The 19,110-nt window shown below is 47.3% G+C and overlaps 12 protein-coding genes across 12 annotated transcripts; 6 read left to right on the plus strand and 6 right to left on the minus strand.

Moving 5' to 3' along the window:
- Window positions 1-47: 47 nt before the first annotated feature.
- E1B28_001298 (uncharacterized protein) lies at window positions 48-2,732 on the minus strand (the record flags this gene model as incomplete). The annotated part of the gene is made up of 7 exons (XM_043147212.1): window positions 48-368; window positions 429-739; window positions 789-1,094; window positions 1,148-1,496; window positions 1,554-2,087; window positions 2,148-2,464; window positions 2,519-2,732. The coding sequence occupies 7 exons, from the start codon at window positions 2,730-2,732 to the stop codon at window positions 48-50; spliced, it is 2,352 nt and encodes a 783-aa protein (XP_043015917.1).
- A 361-nt stretch (window positions 2,733-3,093) lies between these two features.
- E1B28_001299 (uncharacterized protein) lies at window positions 3,094-5,401 on the minus strand (the record flags this gene model as incomplete). The annotated part of the gene is made up of 11 exons (XM_043147213.1): window positions 3,094-3,167; window positions 3,266-3,326; window positions 3,390-3,746; window positions 3,796-4,037; window positions 4,091-4,255; window positions 4,309-4,433; window positions 4,489-4,575; window positions 4,633-4,683; window positions 4,732-4,826; window positions 4,880-5,239; window positions 5,291-5,401. 11 exons carry the CDS (start codon window positions 5,399-5,401, stop codon window positions 3,094-3,096), a joined length of 1,728 nt encoding a protein of 575 aa, XP_043015918.1.
- A 142-nt stretch (window positions 5,402-5,543) lies between these two features.
- E1B28_001300 (uncharacterized protein) lies at window positions 5,544-6,738 on the plus strand (the record flags this gene model as incomplete). Its single annotated transcript, XM_043147214.1, has 3 exons — window positions 5,544-6,127; window positions 6,199-6,317; window positions 6,374-6,738. The coding sequence occupies 2 exons, from the start codon at window positions 5,544-5,546 to the stop codon at window positions 6,269-6,271; spliced, it is 657 nt and encodes a 218-aa protein (XP_043015919.1). The 3' UTR covers window positions 6,272-6,317; window positions 6,374-6,738.
- On the minus strand, window positions 6,619-7,289 carry E1B28_001301 (uncharacterized protein; the record flags this gene model as incomplete). Its single annotated transcript, XM_043147215.1, has 4 exons — window positions 6,619-6,754; window positions 6,810-6,904; window positions 6,958-7,075; window positions 7,135-7,289. 4 exons carry the CDS (start codon window positions 7,287-7,289, stop codon window positions 6,619-6,621), a joined length of 504 nt encoding a protein of 167 aa, XP_043015920.1.
- Window positions 7,290-7,376: 87 nt separating this feature from the next.
- On the minus strand, window positions 7,377-8,212 carry E1B28_001302 (uncharacterized protein). The gene is made up of 3 exons (XM_043147216.1): window positions 7,939-8,212; window positions 7,652-7,887; window positions 7,377-7,593 (listed from the first exon to the last, which is right to left on the minus strand). The coding sequence occupies exons 1-3, from the start codon at window positions 8,152-8,154 to the stop codon at window positions 7,536-7,538; spliced, it is 510 nt and encodes a 169-aa protein (XP_043015921.1). The 5' UTR covers window positions 8,155-8,212; the 3' UTR covers window positions 7,377-7,535.
- A 261-nt stretch (window positions 8,213-8,473) lies between these two features.
- Window positions 8,474-9,264, plus strand: E1B28_001303 (uncharacterized protein). Its single transcript, XM_043147217.1, has 3 exons — window positions 8,474-8,711; window positions 8,777-9,010; window positions 9,065-9,264. The coding sequence occupies exons 1-3, from the start codon at window positions 8,491-8,493 to the stop codon at window positions 9,168-9,170; spliced, it is 561 nt and encodes a 186-aa protein (XP_043015922.1). The 5' UTR covers window positions 8,474-8,490; the 3' UTR covers window positions 9,171-9,264.
- Window positions 9,265-9,322: 58 nt separating this feature from the next.
- On the plus strand, window positions 9,323-10,343 carry E1B28_001304 (uncharacterized protein). The gene is made up of 4 exons (XM_043147218.1): window positions 9,323-9,534; window positions 9,587-9,676; window positions 9,733-9,917; window positions 9,973-10,343. The coding sequence occupies exons 1-4, from the start codon at window positions 9,411-9,413 to the stop codon at window positions 10,054-10,056; spliced, it is 483 nt and encodes a 160-aa protein (XP_043015923.1). The 5' UTR covers window positions 9,323-9,410; the 3' UTR covers window positions 10,057-10,343.
- Window positions 10,344-10,369: 26 nt separating this feature from the next.
- On the plus strand, window positions 10,370-11,309 carry E1B28_001305 (uncharacterized protein). Its single transcript, XM_043147219.1, has 4 exons — window positions 10,370-10,494; window positions 10,546-10,635; window positions 10,685-10,942; window positions 11,002-11,309. The coding sequence occupies exons 1-3, from the start codon at window positions 10,377-10,379 to the stop codon at window positions 10,930-10,932; spliced, it is 456 nt and encodes a 151-aa protein (XP_043015924.1). The 5' UTR covers window positions 10,370-10,376; the 3' UTR covers window positions 10,933-10,942; window positions 11,002-11,309.
- A 96-nt stretch (window positions 11,310-11,405) lies between these two features.
- Window positions 11,406-12,126, plus strand: E1B28_001306 (uncharacterized protein; the record flags this gene model as incomplete). The annotated part of the gene is made up of 4 exons (XM_043147220.1): window positions 11,406-11,625; window positions 11,677-11,848; window positions 11,910-11,974; window positions 12,044-12,126. Exons 1-4 carry the CDS (start codon window positions 11,529-11,531, stop codon window positions 12,124-12,126), a joined length of 417 nt encoding a protein of 138 aa, XP_043015925.1. The 5' UTR covers window positions 11,406-11,528.
- Window positions 12,127-12,212: 86 nt separating this feature from the next.
- On the minus strand, window positions 12,213-13,529 carry E1B28_001307 (uncharacterized protein; the record flags this gene model as incomplete). Its single annotated transcript, XM_043147221.1, has 7 exons — window positions 12,213-12,295; window positions 12,347-12,647; window positions 12,698-12,782; window positions 12,836-13,032; window positions 13,080-13,116; window positions 13,169-13,238; window positions 13,299-13,529. 7 exons carry the CDS (start codon window positions 13,527-13,529, stop codon window positions 12,242-12,244), a joined length of 975 nt encoding a protein of 324 aa, XP_043015926.1. The 3' UTR covers window positions 12,213-12,241.
- Window positions 13,530-13,586: 57 nt separating this feature from the next.
- On the plus strand, window positions 13,587-15,206 carry E1B28_001308 (uncharacterized protein; the record flags this gene model as incomplete). Its single annotated transcript, XM_043147222.1, has 9 exons — window positions 13,587-13,763; window positions 13,817-14,068; window positions 14,117-14,208; window positions 14,263-14,361; window positions 14,417-14,485; window positions 14,535-14,627; window positions 14,681-14,774; window positions 14,827-14,964; window positions 15,018-15,206. The coding sequence occupies exons 1-9, from the start codon at window positions 13,614-13,616 to the stop codon at window positions 15,204-15,206; spliced, it is 1,176 nt and encodes a 391-aa protein (XP_043015927.1). The 5' UTR covers window positions 13,587-13,613.
- A 367-nt stretch (window positions 15,207-15,573) lies between these two features.
- On the minus strand, window positions 15,574-19,003 carry E1B28_001309 (uncharacterized protein; the record flags this gene model as incomplete). The annotated part of the gene is made up of 10 exons (XM_043147223.1): window positions 15,574-15,954; window positions 16,010-16,188; window positions 16,238-16,631; window positions 16,689-16,889; window positions 16,940-17,398; window positions 17,453-17,677; window positions 17,732-17,941; window positions 17,986-18,249; window positions 18,305-18,601; window positions 18,656-19,003. The coding sequence occupies 10 exons, from the start codon at window positions 19,001-19,003 to the stop codon at window positions 15,574-15,576; spliced, it is 2,958 nt and encodes a 985-aa protein (XP_043015928.1).
- Between the last annotated feature and the right edge of the window lie 107 nt (window positions 19,004-19,110).

Genomic DNA, 19,110 nt, shown 5'->3' on the forward strand with positions numbered 1-19,110 from the left:
CAAACGAGGCGAGAAGATGAGAAGATAGAAGGGAAAACACGCGAAAATCACTCCGAATCGCTGCCCGAAGTGTCAGAGCCGGAACTTGAGTCTGAAGACTGGTCACTGTCACGGTGTGGTGCAACCGACGTCGTACCGCCACCAGCACTCTGCTCGAAAAGCGCCATCCGCTCTTCGAGCTGCCGTATTTTCGCAGCCTCCACATCTTCATCCATACTCTTGCGTTTCAGTCCACCGGTCCCTGTCCCTTTACCAGGACGATTGCGTTTTGGTGGTGGTGGTTTCATAGGCCGAATCACAAAATTGTATAGCTTCGTGAGGACGGGGGCGGGGAGTGTGTCTATCTCTAGTTCGATCTCCTCGGTACTCTGTTGGTAGAAATCGTTAACCGGTTGGCGTACAGATCATAAACAGATATAATAACGTACGTCTCTAATCTCAGGGACACCTTCGTGAATAATTTGAATCACCTTTTCGAGTTTGGTACCTTCAAGCGTCGCTATGGCTTCACTTAAATCCTTCTTCTGCTCGAAGGACAGAACGTCGTCATCGGCAATCGCTTTCTTCGCTTTCTTCTTCGAGGACGAGGCTTTCGGAGGTTTAGGCGCAGCTTTTGATGTCGAGGCTATGGGAGGTTTCTCCTTCTTCTTCTCCTTCTTCTTCTCCTTCGTTTTTCCCTTCAGTGCTGATATATTTCGGTTGATCGTCTCGATTTGTTGTTCCATCATCGCAATGGCACCTAAATAGAATGTAAGTATGTGCTATTGTTGCACAGATAAGATGCTAACGATCACGTTCGTCTTGACTAGTTTCTTCCTCTTCCTCTTCCTCATCTTCGCTTGCTGCATGAGTAGGAAGAGGTGGTAGACCTTTCCATTTCTCATCGAATAATCGTTGCAACTCCTGTCCAGCCTGGTTGACTGGGGTTCCCGCTGGATTGAAGTCAAAACAATTTCTTATCATCAATTTAAAATCGTTGTAAAACTTCTGCGCGTTCGAATATTCGTGTTGCTCAAGTTTCTTCCTCATCGTGTTCATGTCCATAGGTTTCTTGATGACCTTCGGGTAGCTGGGTATTTCCAACTTGACCCAGTCTGAAATATAAAATTCAGAGGTTTGGGTGTGTTTCATGACATCACAAACTCACCAACTGGTTCATAAAAAGGCGCTGCTATGGAAGCATGTTGCTTTTTATGAAGCGTGTCCAGGATCTTGATGCAATATTTCAGTTGATCGGCAGTCCCGTCATCCTTGGGTGGTTTGGACTTGCGAGCTTTCTTTGGAGGATCAGCATATGCCAAGTCTTTGGGTGGAGGGGGATGAATTTCGCGTTTTGGACGGCCAGCAGTATCGGCCTGAGCATCGGAGCGACGAATAACGGGAACAGATGTAGAAGGTCTACGGTTTTGAACCTTTTTCGCAGGAGGGGGAGGAGGGGGAGCAGCAACGACACGAGGTGGAGTTGACTGTTTCTTCGCGACTGGAGGTTTCGGAATCTAGAAGAGAGGTAAGAAACGTAGGCATATGCATGAATAAATGGCATAGTCACTCACCTCAGCGGGGGGAAGATTTTTTATTTGCTTATCAAACACCTCTTCAACTCGCTTCCCCATTGCAGTCACAACGTGATCAGGTCCATTGAATGCCACACAATTGCTGAAAATCAACCTGATATCTGTGATGAAATCGTCTGCATTATAGTATCGAGGATTGGCGGGGTTCGGATCCGGCTTCACCGGATTAGAGGCAGTCAACTTCCGTTCTGCGGTGGAAAAGTCCATAGGATTTTTGATGATAGAGGGATAGTGAGGGATGTTAAGCAGGACTGGATCAACAGGGCGTAAGAATGGTCCGGCATCTTTCATCTTCTTCAAAGTACGAATCGTGGATTGGCAAAAACGATACTGTCCGACGCTTAACGTAGATGCTCCGGTGGCTGCAGTCGAGGTTGTGGGAGACTCCACCGGCAAGTCAATAGAAAACTCTGTTGTGTCCGCAGTAGTGGGAGGAGTGGCATTATCCATGCCCAGCGGTACGGGCGTTGTGACGTTGGACGTGGTGGTTGATTGAGGAGGAGGACTTGCGGACTTTCAGCCAATATGTCGTCAGCATGATGCCAGGAATGACGCCGAAAGAAAGAGGCTTACATGTGCCAGCGAAGCCTTGTCAGCATCAGAGTACACCCTCACTCTCTTAGCTGGTGGTGGTTTATCCTCTTCCTCATCCGGTCCATCATTTGGAGTTGTATGAGAAGTCGATGATCCGACTGATTCCAACGTTCCGCTCGTCGACACGCCTGGCGTTGTGGCTGGTGTGTGTTCATCATTTTCTCCCATGACAACATCCCCGTTAGCGTCAGATCCATTGACGGCAGGTGTGTTTTCGGCCTGTGCGTGTTTAATGTCATCCCCTTCCGAAGAAACAACCAGAGGAAGGGTTGGAACGTCGGGTGACATTTTATGTGCTTGACATAGACATCATGAGTTCATGTATACAAACCTGAATTTTGGTAACATACTAGAATCTTGCGTTAGGTCGACTTCGGAAATGAACGACGCGTCTTTGAGGGCCTCAGTCACGACGATAGGCTTGAAAGGTTCATTTCGTGCGTTGCTTTCAGGTTGATTTTCGTGGTCGGCAAGAGTGTTGACGGGGGGGCCCGAAGAATGGATGCCGTTGGGTTTGTCGACGCCATTGGCGACGGGCTCAGTGGGCTCGACGCGGTCGTTCATGGATATGGGTGTGACGGTCACCAGCGTGACAACGGGGGAGGAAGATTTTTGAAAGGTGGGCGCAAGTCTGCTACTCTCAGTTATAAAGGGTCAAATTGTCGGAGTTTGAATTTCGTCAGGACCAGATTCTGGTCAAAACTACAAGTTAAACATGGTCAATACGTGCACAGACCCCTCTAATACTATACGGCTATTACCATCCAAGGTCAGTGAATCCGTTTTAAAAAAGGCGTTGGAGAGTGCAGACTTCCCAGCAAACGAAAGGACCATCGCCGACCCTGAGCAAACAAATACAAACTTTGGCGTAGGGACCATCATCAATGTTCGCCTGCTCGAGGCAGTAGCAACAATCTCCTCTGCTTCAATTTTCATCTTTATCTTCTTCGTGTTCTTTTGGGGTTGAGAATACGGGTTTCGGTTGGTTAATGCGCCATGCTGAAGAAAAAAAAAGGTTCGGGGAAGCCCGGTATCAGTACAGTTGCGTAAGCAAATAAGCAGGACACGTGTCCCTGAAAAATCAGAACAAATCGCACCTGCAGTCCACTGAGGATCTTCTTCTCCAAGCTTTGCATACTTGAGCAAGGCTTCGCGGGGCTACAAAGGGAACAGAAGATCTGAGCAACAATATGTTTCATAGTCGATGATAAAATTACTCACATCTTCATCTCGGGTCGTATCCCTCACCAGGTTCTGGACTACATGTTGTGTTGCGCTCGCGCCAACCCGACCACCTTTTCCAGGACCAGTGACAGGAAGCTCGGGCCGTCTACTCTTTCTCGGGTCCATCCTGTCCTTGTCTCGCTTTCTTTTGCTTCCCCGTGCAATACCGTCTCCATCACGGAACATCGGGAGGGCATGGGGAGTAAGAATCGTCGGTGCAGCCAATGCATCGGACATGTCTTCGACAGTAATCTTTCGTGGGGGTCCCTTGTTCATCAACAATTTGGCACCATTGAGAGATGAGGTTGGAGAATAGAGCACGCATATTTCACCACTCGACAACCCAGTCACAATCTTAACGTGTTGTCAGCAGCAGGAACAGATTGAAAGTGAAACGGCATACCTGGTTGATTTTGGAATGCCAAACCACTCTCACAGGTGTTGAGTTCACCTCTAGCTCCTTCGTAGTCTCAAGGCTATCTTTCTTCAAAAATATTAAACGGCCTTTCCCCCCTTTGGCAGCGGAACCTGCTCCGGTCACGATAAATCTCTCATCTGGGCTGAACACCGCATTCGTGTTTGGATATAAGGTAGCCATGTCTGTGCGGGTGACAATAGCTTTTTTAAAAGACCGTACGTCCCATACTTTTCGATAACGCGTATTAGCATGCTTCATAAAGAAGAAAGGTCGCCTTTACACTTAACAGTATCGTCCCCACCTCTTGTTAACACTGTCCGCCCATCGACTGAAAACAGTATCGAACCAGTTTCGGTTCCTTTTGCATGAGCCCCTTCAATAGACAAGTTCGGCCTCACGAAATTGGAGCTTGTGCTCCACATATGAAACGCCCCGTCCAAGCATGCTAATTGAATGATTTTGTCAAAATTCAAGTCAAGATTTGTCTCATTCACGCACCTCCTGCAACCAATCCTCCATCAGGAGAGTAGGCGCATGTCATCATTTTCGTCCGTGCACCTCTCTCCTTGGACTTCACAACAATGACCGATTTTTGTTTACGCTTATTCTCGACATCCCAAATGCTGATTGGACACAGGTAAATTGGGAGTGCGATGTTTGATGACAGGTGTAACTTACCGGATAGTAGAGTCGGCTGAAGAAGTTATAAAGAGCTGCGGATCTTTCGGGTGCCAACAACAAGAGGTAACCTCTCCTACATGACCACTTCATAGATTGTGAAAACAGTCAAAAGATAGGAAGGAGTCAAGTATGCACACTCACGAGGTATGTTTCATATCGCGAATATAGGGATCACCTTTGATGAATGTAGCCCTAGCAGTCAGGTGAGCCCATTCTCCGCGAAAAGTGAACGCGACATACAATTCCTCTCCTTCCCTATCGTATAGCTTGGGTTGTAAAGTTCCAGATACGACGAGAAACTTCTGACCGTCGATGGAGTATTTCATGTCATGTATCTGACCAATACCTGTTGGATTTCATTCTCAACACGATAAAGAAATGACCGTACATGGTAACTCCCAGCAGGTTCCCAACTTTTGAACGGTTTACAATCCGAATTCATCCCACCAAAATCCCATAGCTTGCAATCGTAGTCGTGGGAGCCAGAGGCTAGCCTAGCGCCTGATGGATCCAACGCCAACGCTGTAACGACCTTGGTATGGTCTTGTAAGATAAGTTCATGGGTGATAGGAAATTGTTCTCCGTCGTTGTACGAATCCTCTTCATCCGATGGGTCATAGACGGGCTCGCCCTCGCCGTCACTGACCCCCGGCGATTCGTTTGGAGTGCCGCTCTTTTCCACTACCTTTCCCTCCTTCTCTGAAATGGACAGCGCTTTATCTGGTTCGCGTTCGGATATCAATGACGACTGGATGGACGATATATGAACTGGTTGATGAATATGGATACAAAAGCTTACCTGAGCACGCTTGTTTTTGTCGAACCTTGCAGGATCAAGCTGTCGCTTTTGGACGGTCGTACCAAAACCTGATATGCCCATTGCAGCAAAAACGTCCATTTCGTCGGCCATTTTGAACACTTGAACTAGGTCGCCAGCGCTCGACTTCGTTTGCCGTATAGTATTATTAGGTGCTGTGGAAGGCGACGAACCTTTGCCAGTCCTGACTCCCTGAGTCGTGCACCGATTTGACGGTCACGTGTTATTAATCACAATGCCCTCGGCTCTTTCTGACCGTTACCTCAAAACCACCGCCTCCTCGCTATCACAGAGTTCCCTTGCTATGCTCAAACGACCCAGACCGCACTCTCCCCTTCTTTTGACTTCAAATTTCCCGATGACTGGCTCTCTTGACGTGATCCTACCAACCGCAAAACGTCGACGACTTCTCCCTGATTCATCAGACCACACTTCGCAACCGACCCGACCAGGTTATGATTGCGACGACGACGAAGAGGATTTTGATGAGCTAGAACAAGATGTCTCTAATTCAGCCACTGTCGACTCCCCTTACAAGGATACTAACAGCTTTCTCTACGAGTTACACACCTTGCACCGACATCGACAACTCTTCAGCCAGCAACTCTTACACGAGGCACAACCTTCTCAGAGGATGGCACATTTGCTACAATACACTCGTGGAGATAACGAATTCCCCTCGCAGTCTGTGGCCGCCGCGTCACCACTCGGTCCCACTGTCTACCCATCGGGAAGTTTTAAGCTGCCACTGGAAACCTCAGGGAGTAATGTTCTCTTCGAGGTCGAAGCAGTGAAAGCGAGATATGAAGAAACCAACAGGTACTCGAGCTTTAGCGGTTTCCAGTCACCTGCAATGGCTCAATCACGGTTATTCTCGTTTCAACCACCAGATTACTTGGCTCCTTGTTTCTATCAAGAAGACAGGAATTGACGGACGACGACAAGGAAAGGCCTCATCGATGATCAAAAGATAGTCGCCCGAATTGAGACTAGGAAGACGTTCACTTTGGTTCGTTTCCATATTTGCCAAATGTGAAGCTCTCTGACACTCCGCTTTGAAAATAGGTTGTTATCTTCATCTCTTCATTGCATACGTCGTTACTCGACACCTATACTCATCTTTCGTGCATCTGTATTTTACTCAACAGCATCTTACCATTTCTCAATCCCTGCCAACGATATCATTGATGGCGTGCATTGCTGGTACTTATTTATCTGAACGGCCCATCTCATCTCAGATAATAGACATACGGCATGGACTCATTATCCCGCAGTTCCTGAGATTCCTGCCTTAATGAACATAATCAAATCTAAGGAACGTTCAAGTGGATATGCTGTTTGAATGCGTTGCTCAACTCTTCATTCAAAAGCCGCCCTAGTGACCGTTTGTCTCTGGAATATGTCCATTTATCTCCTTCTTGCGAATAATCGTACCTTTTCGGTCCACTATAAAAAACCACATTGGAATGTTGATCTAGGCCAAAACAATTGTACGACGTACCTGAAGGGGGAAGACAACCATATCTGCTTATTGGGTGGTTGTTTGTTTATCACATAGGTTCCTTGCTCTCCGAGTTTCAATGTAAGAACACCACTCTTGTGAAGTGGAGTTACTATCAGACGCTCTAAGAGGTCCAAAATGCACGTACGTGGTAATCAATCTCATATTTGGGATTGCCATGCTCGTCGAGTATTCTCTCTAAATCTTCGACTAAGGTGTCCATAACTTCGTCCGATAACCTGTCATAATCTGCAGTTGATAATTCGCTATTGGATTGAATTCAATTGACGAGCCAGAGTCAGCTTGAGCTAGAAGCGAAGCCAACCTGACGTTGATGTGGGGCGGTGGTGTAGCTAGGCAGCGTTTTTGAGGATGAAGTGATAGTTTGTTTAAAGAGAAACGCGTTGTCCGATAAAGTGGTTTTGAATGGTGCGCAAAAAGGGCGAGACGGGGGAGAAAGCGAGAAGCTGCAGAGGCCATGTCGATGTCGATGTAGTTAAAAATGATGTGCCGCGTAGGGAGTCGGAGCCCAGGGACCGCGTTTTGAACGTTTGAACCCTAATAGGCGTAATAACGTGCCTGATATTCAAGCCTCCTGAACACCCTTGGACCAGTGAAGTTATACCCTAACTGTCGAGCGATTTAACCTAGTACTCTATGGCTGGCAACTCAGAAATTTTATGTGATATCAGACAAGATTTGCAGATGAGTGAGTATAGAGTGTATCTAATTCTTTCCTTCCTTGGACACCCACTCCAACCAAGAGCCTTCGTAATTGCAGATACTAGAGAGAAAAATGATTCAGCAACCAGAAGGGACCATTAATTATCCACCGAACCCACACGGTGTATCCATTGCGTTTTGCGATATCGCTTGCCGTTGCGCTTCTCTTGCCACTCCTACAATAGAATGTGATTTCCTGATTCTTTTGAGGTTTCGGAAAACCGTGCTTCTGCTTAAAATCTTCCGCAGAGGTCTGTAAAGACTCGCTGAGCACAGAAAGGGGAAGGTTGACCGCAGACGGAATCATCCCTTGTATGACTTCGTCGGGTTCACGAACGTCAATTAAGAAAGCGCTCTGCAAAGAGTTTGAAGTCATCCACAGAATGTTAGAACAGATTCCACTAACTGGACTCGGACTTTGCGTCTTGGGCTTCAATTGGTCGTAGGTAATTATTCTGACATTCCAATCAGTCTGAACATCACTTTTCCGAGATGATGTGAGGGGCGGGGTTTGAGTCGACTGAAGACGGACGGCGGAAATTCTTGGCTGAACATATCTCGCAGACCGAATGAGAGAAAAAGCAATGGGACGACCGACTCTTGCCAGCGAAGCACGGTACATTCTTAGGCGACGAGGATTCAAAAGGTGATGAAGAGCGGGAGGACTGAAAGAGCTGATTATATACCTGCGCTATTGACTCTTGAATGATAATGACGCCATTATTAAGTGTGTTCAACGATCCAAAAAAGCCTCTAGCAGTCTTTCAAATGGACAAACCAGTATCAATTCACTTTCTAAGGGAATAAGAGTGACATGACGGGGTATCGACGGTGTATCGATACCTTGCTAGTGTCTGGTTCTCCGCGTGGACCACTTTGCTGTTTATGGAAATGGTCACGCCACATAATATCATATAGGAGCTCATGTCACGGAAACTGCTCTTCCACACACCGCACCATGGATATGGGACAAGGTTCCTCTGGGGGCATCTCAATGATGTCCATGATGACTCCTTGGTTACATTTCAACAGCTCGAGTGACACCCTGCTTTTACAGTCGTGGCAACCTAAATCGTCGGGGGCGATTGCGGGTGCCTGCATTGGATTGGTAGTTGTATGCCTCCTAGAGCGTTGGCTTTCCGGTATACGGGCTGTGATGGAAGCGTATTGGCGAAACCGGTGAGCACTAGTACTATGGACCAACCAATCTTCAAACTGTATTGTTCACTACCTCGTTCTTTTAGCATTCTGGTCATCACAGGGACCGAGAAAAAGAACGAATCCTCCGAAGCCTCGTCGGAGAAATGCTGCGCGTCTGGTCCTGTTATCGATTCAGTTGAGGAGCAATCTTCCAAGCCGCTCAGAACAACAACGTTTTCTCGGACTCTCCCGCCGTTCATCCTTACTCACGACATTCCTCGTGGGTTACTTTACGCTGTTCAGGCCCTCTTGGGCTATATTCTCATGTTATCCGTGATGTAAGCCTCGATGTCTACCGTTTTTGCTGTTTTCACATACTTTGTTTCTACAAGGACGTTCCAAGCCGCCTACATCATATCGATTATTCTGGGCATGGGTGCTGGAGAAATGCTTTTTGGCCGTATGGGAAATATTGGCGGACATGGCATATTGCACTGAATCCCATGCATGTGAACTTGCGAGTCAACGAAGTGTACATATGTGTATTGTAAGTATAAAACAGTGTTTCACAGTCTCGAGATGATAGTACTGCTATACTTACTGCCGAGCGGTCGCTATCGACACGATCTACCAGAACTTGGCACTTGCAAGCGCCAAGCGAATGTCCGAGATGAAAAAGTTTTTTCCTCTTGGTTTATAAACCATGCAAGTACAGTTCCTTCGATCGTAATTCTGGCAATGCCCTTCACTCCGTTTGCTTTCCTTCTTGCGTTCTGCACCTCTGCAGTCAGGGCTCATTTCCGACTGCAGTTCCCGGATCCCCGTGGAGCTTTTGTAGCTCAGAAAGAAATCGATTTTTGCGGTATGGCTTCGTGTCAAGTGCGCGGGGAGTCATTGGCTTATCGATTTTATAGGTGGATACACAGACGCGGTCAACAACAGGACAGCATTCCCGCTTTCTGGCGGAATGATCTCGATCAGTAGTGGCCACGAGAATTTTGTTGGTGAGTACGCGACTCTTGAATATATCTACGAGGAGATGTTAAGATACTATGCACAGTCGGAGTGCTTCTGTCTACCTCCCAGAATGCCAATACTTGGGAAGCCTTCAACAACGCCGGTGGGCAGCAGCAACTTGTCCGTAACTACGCTCGGCAACCCAGTGCAGGAACCTTTTGCATTCCTCTGGACCTCAATTCGACTGGCATTGCCGGAGTGCAGGAGGGTACAAACGTCACTATCCAGGTTGGTGGTGATCAGTTGTTGCACGAATGTACGATAATCTTAGTCTTCATACTAGATCGTTTACTTGGGAGGAGATGGCAATCTGTACCAGGTTAGACCCCTGTCTCAAACTGTTGCTGATAGCTTATTTTGGCTTTAGTGTGCAGATCTGACGTTGGCAAACAATGCCACTGTCCCGTCCTGTACAAATCAGACTCAAAGTAGTCACGGCAGTGGATCTTCCTCTTCGAACGGCTCAAATGCTAACACTCCTGTTGCGGCGTTCTCGGCCTTGTTCTCGTTGTTTGTAGTCTTCGTCACTGCATTCTTGTAATTGGCTATTTGTGTATAATAACGATTCTCAGGAGCCTACCGACGGCTCCCACTGCTAAAAATAGGCTCTCAAACAAAAAAGTTTTTATACGCGACAATATATTATTTAACTGGAAATTAGATGCCTCTTCAGAATTACATCGCGTCATGTTCTTTCAGATCGCCCTTCAACTCTCTCTTCTGCTTTTGACAACAGCACACTTCCAGCTTCAATTCCCTTCACCGCGAGGACCATTCAACGAGGATCAAGAACCAAACTTTTGCGGTCCGTATCTTCCTTCAGCCTCACTGCGGTTCTCATTTGAAAATATCATAGATGGTTACACCACTCCGGCAAGCAACAGGACTCAGCTCTCCTTGACCGACAGCTACATATCTCTGGTGTCTGAACATCCCAGCTGGGTCGGTGAGTATCAGAAATCTCCTTCTCGCTCCAAATCAACGGGTATCCCCAGTAACGGTTCTCCTGGCCAACACTCCCAACCCTACGTCGTTCGACAACTTTACGCAAGTCACTGCCTTCACCAAGAACACTGGAGAAGGGACTTTTTGTATGCCGTTTAGCCTGACACAGAGCAATGCGACAGCCCTCGGTCTCCAGGATGGGCAGAATGTTACGCTTCAAGTAAGTGACTTCTTGAATCCATGTGGAAATCTTCTGACGCTCGTTTGCCAAGGTTCTATTTGCTGCCGACGACGGTAAATTATTCCAGGTCTGATTTTCTGGCTTCGTTCTTCATGCCCTCGTCACTGACCCTTCCAACGTCCCTAGTGTGCCGATGTAACGCTTTCCAACTCTTCCACAAATGCTCAACCTAGTTCTGGCTGTCAACCTGCACAGCTTCAAGCAAGCAGCAATGGAAGTAGCGGTAGTGGTACGAGCGGAAAAAATGGCGTCGCCGAGAAGCTGACTGGGCGCACGAGTATTCCGAGTGCCATAGCGATGATTCTCATCACATTTGGCCTCCTCCATGCTTTCTAAGTATGATAGCTAGGGCTGTTGAGACGATTATGTATGTACCTCTTTTCGGATAGATCGCAGCAATGAACAATCGCGATCAACTCTCGATCACAATCCACCCGGACCACCCGGTGGCTTTGAGCTGTATGTTAGATTGGAAGCGCTGTGAGGAGATCAATTCAGTAGTCTGTTCTTCTCCTTCCGCAGCTAGATATCTCGGTTGCCCCGGCCACCACCACGGTACTGGCTTCGGGTTCCGCGGTGATTCCGCAGGCTTTGCCGTTGCAAGTTAAAAGGAATGGGGGGGGGATTACTGCAACTGTCTGTCCTGTCATCGAATGGGCATCATTTTCGGACTTCGACCGAAAGAATCTGCATGGGAGGTGGTGAAAAGAAGAAGCGTCGAGCCCGTCTTAATGTACCACGGAGATGAAGGTAATACCAAACGCCTCTCCGCAGCAGCTATGCTCACCTCCAAAATACCAGACTTGAATATCATGAAGATTCAAGATCGAAATATCCACAGGAGCTTTGTTTTCGAAGTCAGCAGCAATAGTGCGAAGTTGCGTTCAGTGACACGAAACGCCATCATATTTGCACGTCAACAGTTACTGTCGGAATTCTCCCAGAAGGGTTACAATACTCTTATGTTGGAAGGGTAAGTCACCATCACGTCCTCCGGTGTTGTTGAGAAGTGACGAATCATCTTGTACCAAAAGTTGGATGTTGGCCATATACAAAAAGGAGAAACTTCACCGTATCGAAATACAGTATACTGGCCGCCGTACGTTTCTTTCCTACAGGCCGACGTTGTCAATCTAAAAGCACTGACCTCTTTTTACATTTCCTTCAGCCGCATACGTTCGAGGGAAGTTTGATGACACTAGAAGGCCACCATTTATGGAAGAGGTCCTGGCTGACTGTCTGCAGACTTGAAACAACAATTCCATGCAAAAGTCAAGAAAACACCGTGGTAGACTGGATATAGGGTATATAATCCGTATGAACGACATACCCTTCTTACACGTATCGCGTCGAGGTTGGGACCAGTTCACCTATCCTTGACTATCTTGCTAGTCGGTCTCAAGGCATACCCAGTCCATGACTGTAGAGGGAGTTGATAGAGCATGTTAATTATTGTAATACTTATCCTCACCTCATCGTATAACCCGACTTTCGGTGCCCCCAATAGTTTTAAACCAAGCCATAGAACGCCAGCCGTCATGCCGCTACCGCAGGTGGTTACAACTGATTTCTGTCCGTTAATGATGGACTCCGCTTGTGAAGAACCGACCGCTTCGTTTAACGCCCTTCGAATATCGGCGGTGGATCGAACGGTCGTGTAGCTTGTTGGTCCCTCGTGTGTTTGCAAAAACACGTGAAAAGGAAGAGCGATCGAGTTTGGAATGTGACCAGATGAGAGTCCGGGTCGAGGCTCGGGATCCGTTCCAAGATAGCTGCGTTCTGTATCAGTCCATGTATGCACGGTCAAACTGGAGATGCGTACCGTCCCCGCGACCTCGCGTCAAGAACAACCTCTGCATGCTGAGACGACGGATCGTGCTCCGCGTTTTCGACTACTTGTTCATAGCCTTGCAAGAATTCAAAAGTCAGGAAGGAAGACCAAGTTGAGGAAGATACTCACTTCGCACAGAGCTCGTATCGAGGGAAGGTTTGGAATAGTGGGTTGTATGTGGCTGCTGCTCTTGTCCACTCTCTGTCGATAGTCCCTCCACTTCCCAGAAAGGTAAACCGCCGTTAAGAATGCTCGAGTTGGAATGCCCAAAGCTTCGGAACATATATAAGGCTCGGGGAGAAGAGAAGACGCCATGTGTGTCGTAACTAGTAACAAGTCAAGGTTTGAGTAATGGTTGAGAACGACGACAGACATTACTACATGAGTGTTTGCGCGAATACCGAAGCTTTCTTGAAGAGAAGGTGAACAACAAGTGACCTTGAATGTAGCGTAAATACTCACCACAAGCTGTCGCGAACGTAGCCTCTGACGGTAACATGTGCTTCAACCCGAGGGGATGAGGACTCGCGACCTGATCAGACAAAGGAAGTAATGACACACATTAAAGCAGAGAGAGAGATGTCCTTCATACCGCGTCGAGATCCAAAAACTGAGCTTTCGGGATGTGTTTCGCAAGGAATTCTTCGCGTCCGTTTCTTGGAGAATTTGGCATGAACCAGGTCGCATCAAGCACCTTCACATTTTCTTCGCGGTTGAGAAGTTCTTGTAGCTGTAGCGGAAAAAGTAGATACGGTGCACTCCTTGAACTTGAATGGGTGAACCTCTTAGCCAGGTGTAGGGATCCGAGGCGTGGAAGGACCATCTGGGTCGTGAATGAACAAATCACAAACAAGCGCTAGCGGCTCAGTTCTCCTGCCTCGTCCCAACTCCGACGACTTAACGACAGATGCCTGCAGAACACAGCACCTGGTTGATTTCTGTACCTTTGAACGGTGATACGGAATGCCTCGCTCAGGAATTGTCTTCCAAACTAGCGCAACAGTCTAAATCCTTCTCTCCAACTTCACTCCATGAACTGTCGATTCCGTCATTCAAGGTCATACCGTCACCCTATTACTTGTCTCTTCGCTGAAGAATATTGATGTTCAGACTGGGACGCTCGATTCCCTCGTATCTCTTTCTGAAGAACTACCTAAACAAGACACCTTCTTCACCAATACTGTTGCCAAGATGGTCGACACACTACGCAACCTACTTAACAATGATCCCACTAAACTCTCCCAACATATACTGGTAAATGAAATGAGCGTGGATGACTATCTTCTGGGGAACTTGAATTGGAATGAAGGTCGATATGGGGTGCAGAAAAGTTTGAGAGATTTGGTAGACACCCTGAATAAGGTCGACTCCTTATATCTCTATCAATTGGAGCTGATATTGTCTCTGTAGGAGATGACCTCTATAGACAACGCGATGAAATCGAAGCTCACCAATTACAATCTTGTCAAAGGCTCACTAGTTCAGATGCAACGCAAGAAGACGTACGTATATTCCGCATAATAAGATCGACCATGCAATTGAGTGTCCCTCCGCAGGGGAAACCTGTCTGTTCGCTCGTTGGCTGAAGTCGTATCTAAAGATGATTTCATCCAAGATTCAGAGTATCTTGAAACCGTTCTCGTCGCTGTTCCAAAGTGGGTTTGACTGCGTGAATAGATGATGATCGATTCACTTGAAATTATCCCGAAGGAATTCTGTGAAGACCTGGAACATTACATATGAACGATTAGCATCCATGGTAGTCCCAAGGTCATCAAAGTACGAATCTTTCCCTACTAATTAACCTCGCAGCTCATTTGAGCAACAGTTTAATCACTTCAGATGACGAATACAACCTATACAGCGTGGTCATATTCCGGCGTGTACACGACGACTTTTCTCAGCAGTGTCGAGAAAACAAGTGTGTGCGATCACTGTCGATGAAATAATCTCACTACTGACCCACATCTCTAGGTTCATCTTGCGGGACTTCGTGTATTCTGAGGATGTAATTACTAAGCAGAGACAGGAACTAGAAACTGCCGATACGACAGAAAAGGAGCTTTGGGCATGTGTTCTCAGTTCAAAGGATTGCTTATCCGTTGCTAAATCCAAAGCAGACGGAATTACTTCACTTAACACGGACAAATTTCTCAGAGTCCTTCCAAATCCTCGTACATCTCAAAGTTATTCGCCTCTTTGTTGAAAGCGTGCTCCGTTATGGGTTACCGGCAAATTACATCGGGGTCGTTATCAAGGTTAGAACTGATTCTAACGCTTCCGACATGCCTTTGACCACTTTACCCGGTAGCCTGACGTCAAATCGACCAAAAAGACGTTCCATACTTTGCAGTCCCACTTCTCGTACCTCAGATCTCGATCCAAAGCGGCACAAACGCAAGGAGGAGGTGAAGAATTCATTGGCGAATACCAATCGCTTATGGAACAAGAATTCTACGACTTCGTGCTGTACGAAATGCCCTGGATCACAACGCAGTAATTTATGAGGGTTGCAATGCGACTCATGATACTCCTAATGTTATTCACACCTCCCGTTCACGGACAATACACATGTGCTTCTATTACTGAGGTGTTACGGATAGTTTTGATAGTCAACATTGCAAAGAAAATGTACAGAGTAAACGATACTTTGAGACTGCGACTGATAGACTGAATACCGATTACAAACGCCTCATCGATGTGATATCAAGATAGAGAGTTGGGAGTAAGATGGAGTTACTAGGAACAGTGATAATGAACGGAGAAAATAGGACCACGATTTTTTACAACGTTCCACCTCACTCGTTGATTTTGCGGATGTTGTCCGGCAATATATTTTCAACAAGAATCCGTCGATTTTCCAACAATCAGAGCCCCAGGTTGTGCATCACTCGCACGACCTCGTCGGTGGCATCGTCATCGTATGTTCTCGCTGACCTTTGCGCAGAGGTGCCAATCACTGCGGAGCGAGTCCCATAAACGCTCGGAAATGATGGCGCGGTTGCAGACGTTGGACTTGAGTTCCCTCCATTCTCCCCATTGGAGTTAGTAGGAGAGTCTGGAACAGCGAAGCCGGAAGCTGATTCCGTAATGCGGGAAAGAGAATAGGTCAAGTCCAATGATTGCGCGCGGTTTGATGCGGTCCGCGGCTTGGATATCTGTTCTTTCAGCTTAGCCTCAAGCAGAGAGTCTGAGCCACGCTTGATAGAATCCTCAGTATGCCTAGTCCGAGTGGGAATACTCGATCCCTGGTAAAGACATATTAGACTACGACTAGACAGCGAAGGAATGTTGGTAACGTACGATCGGTGGAAGCGGGGACCAATAGTCAGAGGTCCCCGGAATATAGGGGGCGGTATTGTCATCTTGTTCGTAGATAAAACCTCCCGGAGCATTAAAGAGGGCTTTGACGTCAGGAGAAGAGGCCGCTAAGCGCAACCTACGATCAGGGTCATGCATAGGACGCCCGAAGTCTGCCGATTCTAGAGTGGTGTTTGTTAGCTATATCAGAAGAGCAACAAAGCGACGAACCGTGATGTGTCTTAGCTGTGGAAAGAAGCTTGCTATCGAAGTGGGGAAAAGCTTCTGCAAAGGAATCACCCCGTTTGTGTGTATGTGATGTGGGGGAAGGAAAGACGCGGATGTTGTGATTGATGAGGAATTGCTCAAGCATTTCTCGGGCAGTAACTAGGAAATCGCTATTGCTGCGCTGGCAACGAAACTTGAACGAATAGTCTGTTAGAGTGTCTGCTCCGAGTGCACCGTTATTGAGAGAGGGAGTGTGGAAGTTGGGCGATATAGAAACTTGCAATTCTCTTTTGACACGCTCAGCTAGACTACCGAACTCGGGAGAGGAGCAGATCCGAGTAATCTCGGAATTTCCAGCTCGGGGGACTGCCATGTCTGCTTCAAATGGAACATGGTCCTTACCGGCCAAATGAGCTTAAATTGCAGAGAAGTTGAAGTTGTGTGATCGACTCACTAAGAGCATTGCGGCAGCAATCTGAACTTGACTTTCCGGTCCATAGATCGTCACAACATCAGAGGCGGTTTCTTTATCCGGGAACCGTACACTGGAGTTTGTCTTTGTTTCAATATCACGGATGAAGATACTCTTCTCCCCGAGGAGAGTGCGGTGATAGCGTCGAGGAATGCAGAGGGTTTCATTCACGAAGTCCTTGTCCTATGTACCAGATATCAGCTCATTAGCACCTAACACAGGATCGCACTTACCTTGGAATTGACGAGTTCCATCACCGACTGCTTCAGATTTTCTAAATTCATAGCGTTCTTCGCAGGTGTTCTCGCGACGACATTGTCATCATTGTCGTTATACCCTCCCAGAGCGGCAAATTCTTCTGCGTTTGAAAATTTGACATATACCCCGTACTTCTTCATGATTCGCTGGATGCTTCTTCCACCGACGCCAATAATGCGCTTGTGGTAAGATTCAGGAACATGGAACGATATTTCGGCTGGCAATTCCTCCTGCAACAAGGTCAATCCATGGAGAACAGAGTTATCCGGTCCGGCAATGTCGATGAGGAAGTTGTGGTCGTTGAAAGTCTCGAATTTGATCTTGACGTTTGTAGTCTGCATGATCTTGTTGATTTTTCCATTCTTCTTTCCGCTGATGAACTCTCGATGTTCGTTTGACAGTTCGATCTGGAACCGAATTTCATGGTGAAATGCCTGAAATGGAAGTTGAGCATCAAATGAATCATGCCACGCAACACCAATACGCACCTTGATTATATCCAACTCCATGATCATACTGACGGCTGCTCGTACTTCATGCTCCAGACCATGAAGTTCAAAGCACATGCTTTTGAAAACAACTTCAGCGCCCGTAGCAACAGAAATCTGTCTCATAAGTGTGGAGACTTGGTTGGCGTTAAGGTTGGCTGGGGGTAATAACGCGTTGAACTGTATGGGGAGTAACCAAAACGAACCGACATAATAATTGCACGCCTATATTTACAGAAAGTGAGTGACAAAGTGAGTGAGAACACACGATTCACTGACCAGTTGCATAATAGAGCGTATGGTCCGCTGGATGTTGACGCGGTGATCACCATAGACGGTAATCAAGCTGGTGGAACTTCCTAAAGGTGGAAAGTTGATAAAGGTGGCATTATCGTTCATGATGCTCTTCAAATCTTCAGCTCTGTCCAGAACCATCCAATCAAGTTTCCGTGGTAAAATAGCGGTATCTCTCGATATGATGGACTTGCTCTGAGGAAAATGAGCAAAGGCTCAAAGGGAAAAGAACTACTTACCTTGGTGGCGGATACCTGATACAACATATCCCTCGCTCGTTGGACTCCGAAAAATTCGCCAGTGATCCATATAGCGCCGTTGTTTCTTGGGATGGCATTTGGAGACGCAAGAACGTCAGGCCCAACGAGCCCTTGCACAGGAGAAGGGAGGTAGATATTGGTGGCGGTTTCCTCTTGAATAGACTGTAAAACACTGCGTTTCCGGCCGGCGATGATAGTATGGAGTTTATAGTCGATTTCACACATCTCGGAATGAAGGCCACTCTACGGCAATAGATAATTAGAAAGATGGGTAAGACTAGGGTCTATCCGAACTCACGAGCTCATCCAGCATGACCAGCAGCCGGACTCTAGCCAAGTCAACAGAATCACCAGGCCCAGTAATGACAAGCTCGCATATCCGCTCAGTTTCGAGACCCGACCAACCAGCGCTGCTACTGATTCCATCTGGAGGGGTTCGAGTGGAAAGAGAATGGGGACTGTTGACGACTGCAATATGTGCCAAAGCTTGTGAAGCAATGTCGTCTAGACGGCGCCTGACGTCGGGCTTCAAAGCAGGCTTCGAAGAAGGGGAGTCGAGGATCTCAGAACGCGTAACTTTAATAGCAGCGCGATGCTTTTATGAAGAACGTCAGGAAAAGATGCGGCAAATAGACTAAGTTAATCGCACCTGTACGGGACACTCCTTAAGAATCATGCCCCTTGCTGGCATAACTTGCTGGTAAGCACCAGTAAGATGAAAATTCCAGCCCTGATCGGAGGGGAAAGAAGAGATATGACAGCCATGAAGAGACATAGCCATCATGATGAGCTTTGAGACCTGGTCGGCACTCTCTAGAGTGGTAGAATCGTCTTGAGAAAGGACGCCATTATTCAACTGGGATTGTAGGTTAGAGAAAGATGGGTCTTTTTGAGAGGACCTGAGCTCGTTGGGACCAATGAAATCGAGGGAAGCAGAAGGGGAACTTGAATGTCGCGACCGGCGTGGATAAGCGAAAGAAGTGGTGTAGACATCCATGAGAAAGGGGCTAGAGAGGGCTATGGGGAGGGTATGTGGATAATAGGAGGGTATTGACACAAAATGGTATCAATGTCGCTGCCGCCGTCGCTGAAGAGAGTCTCGAG

The sequence above is a fragment of the Marasmius oreades genome, chromosome 1 (assembly GCF_018924745.1).
Source record: "Marasmius oreades isolate 03SP1 chromosome 1, whole genome shotgun sequence".
Classification (NCBI taxonomy): Eukaryota; Fungi; Basidiomycota; class Agaricomycetes; order Agaricales; family Marasmiaceae; genus Marasmius; species Marasmius oreades.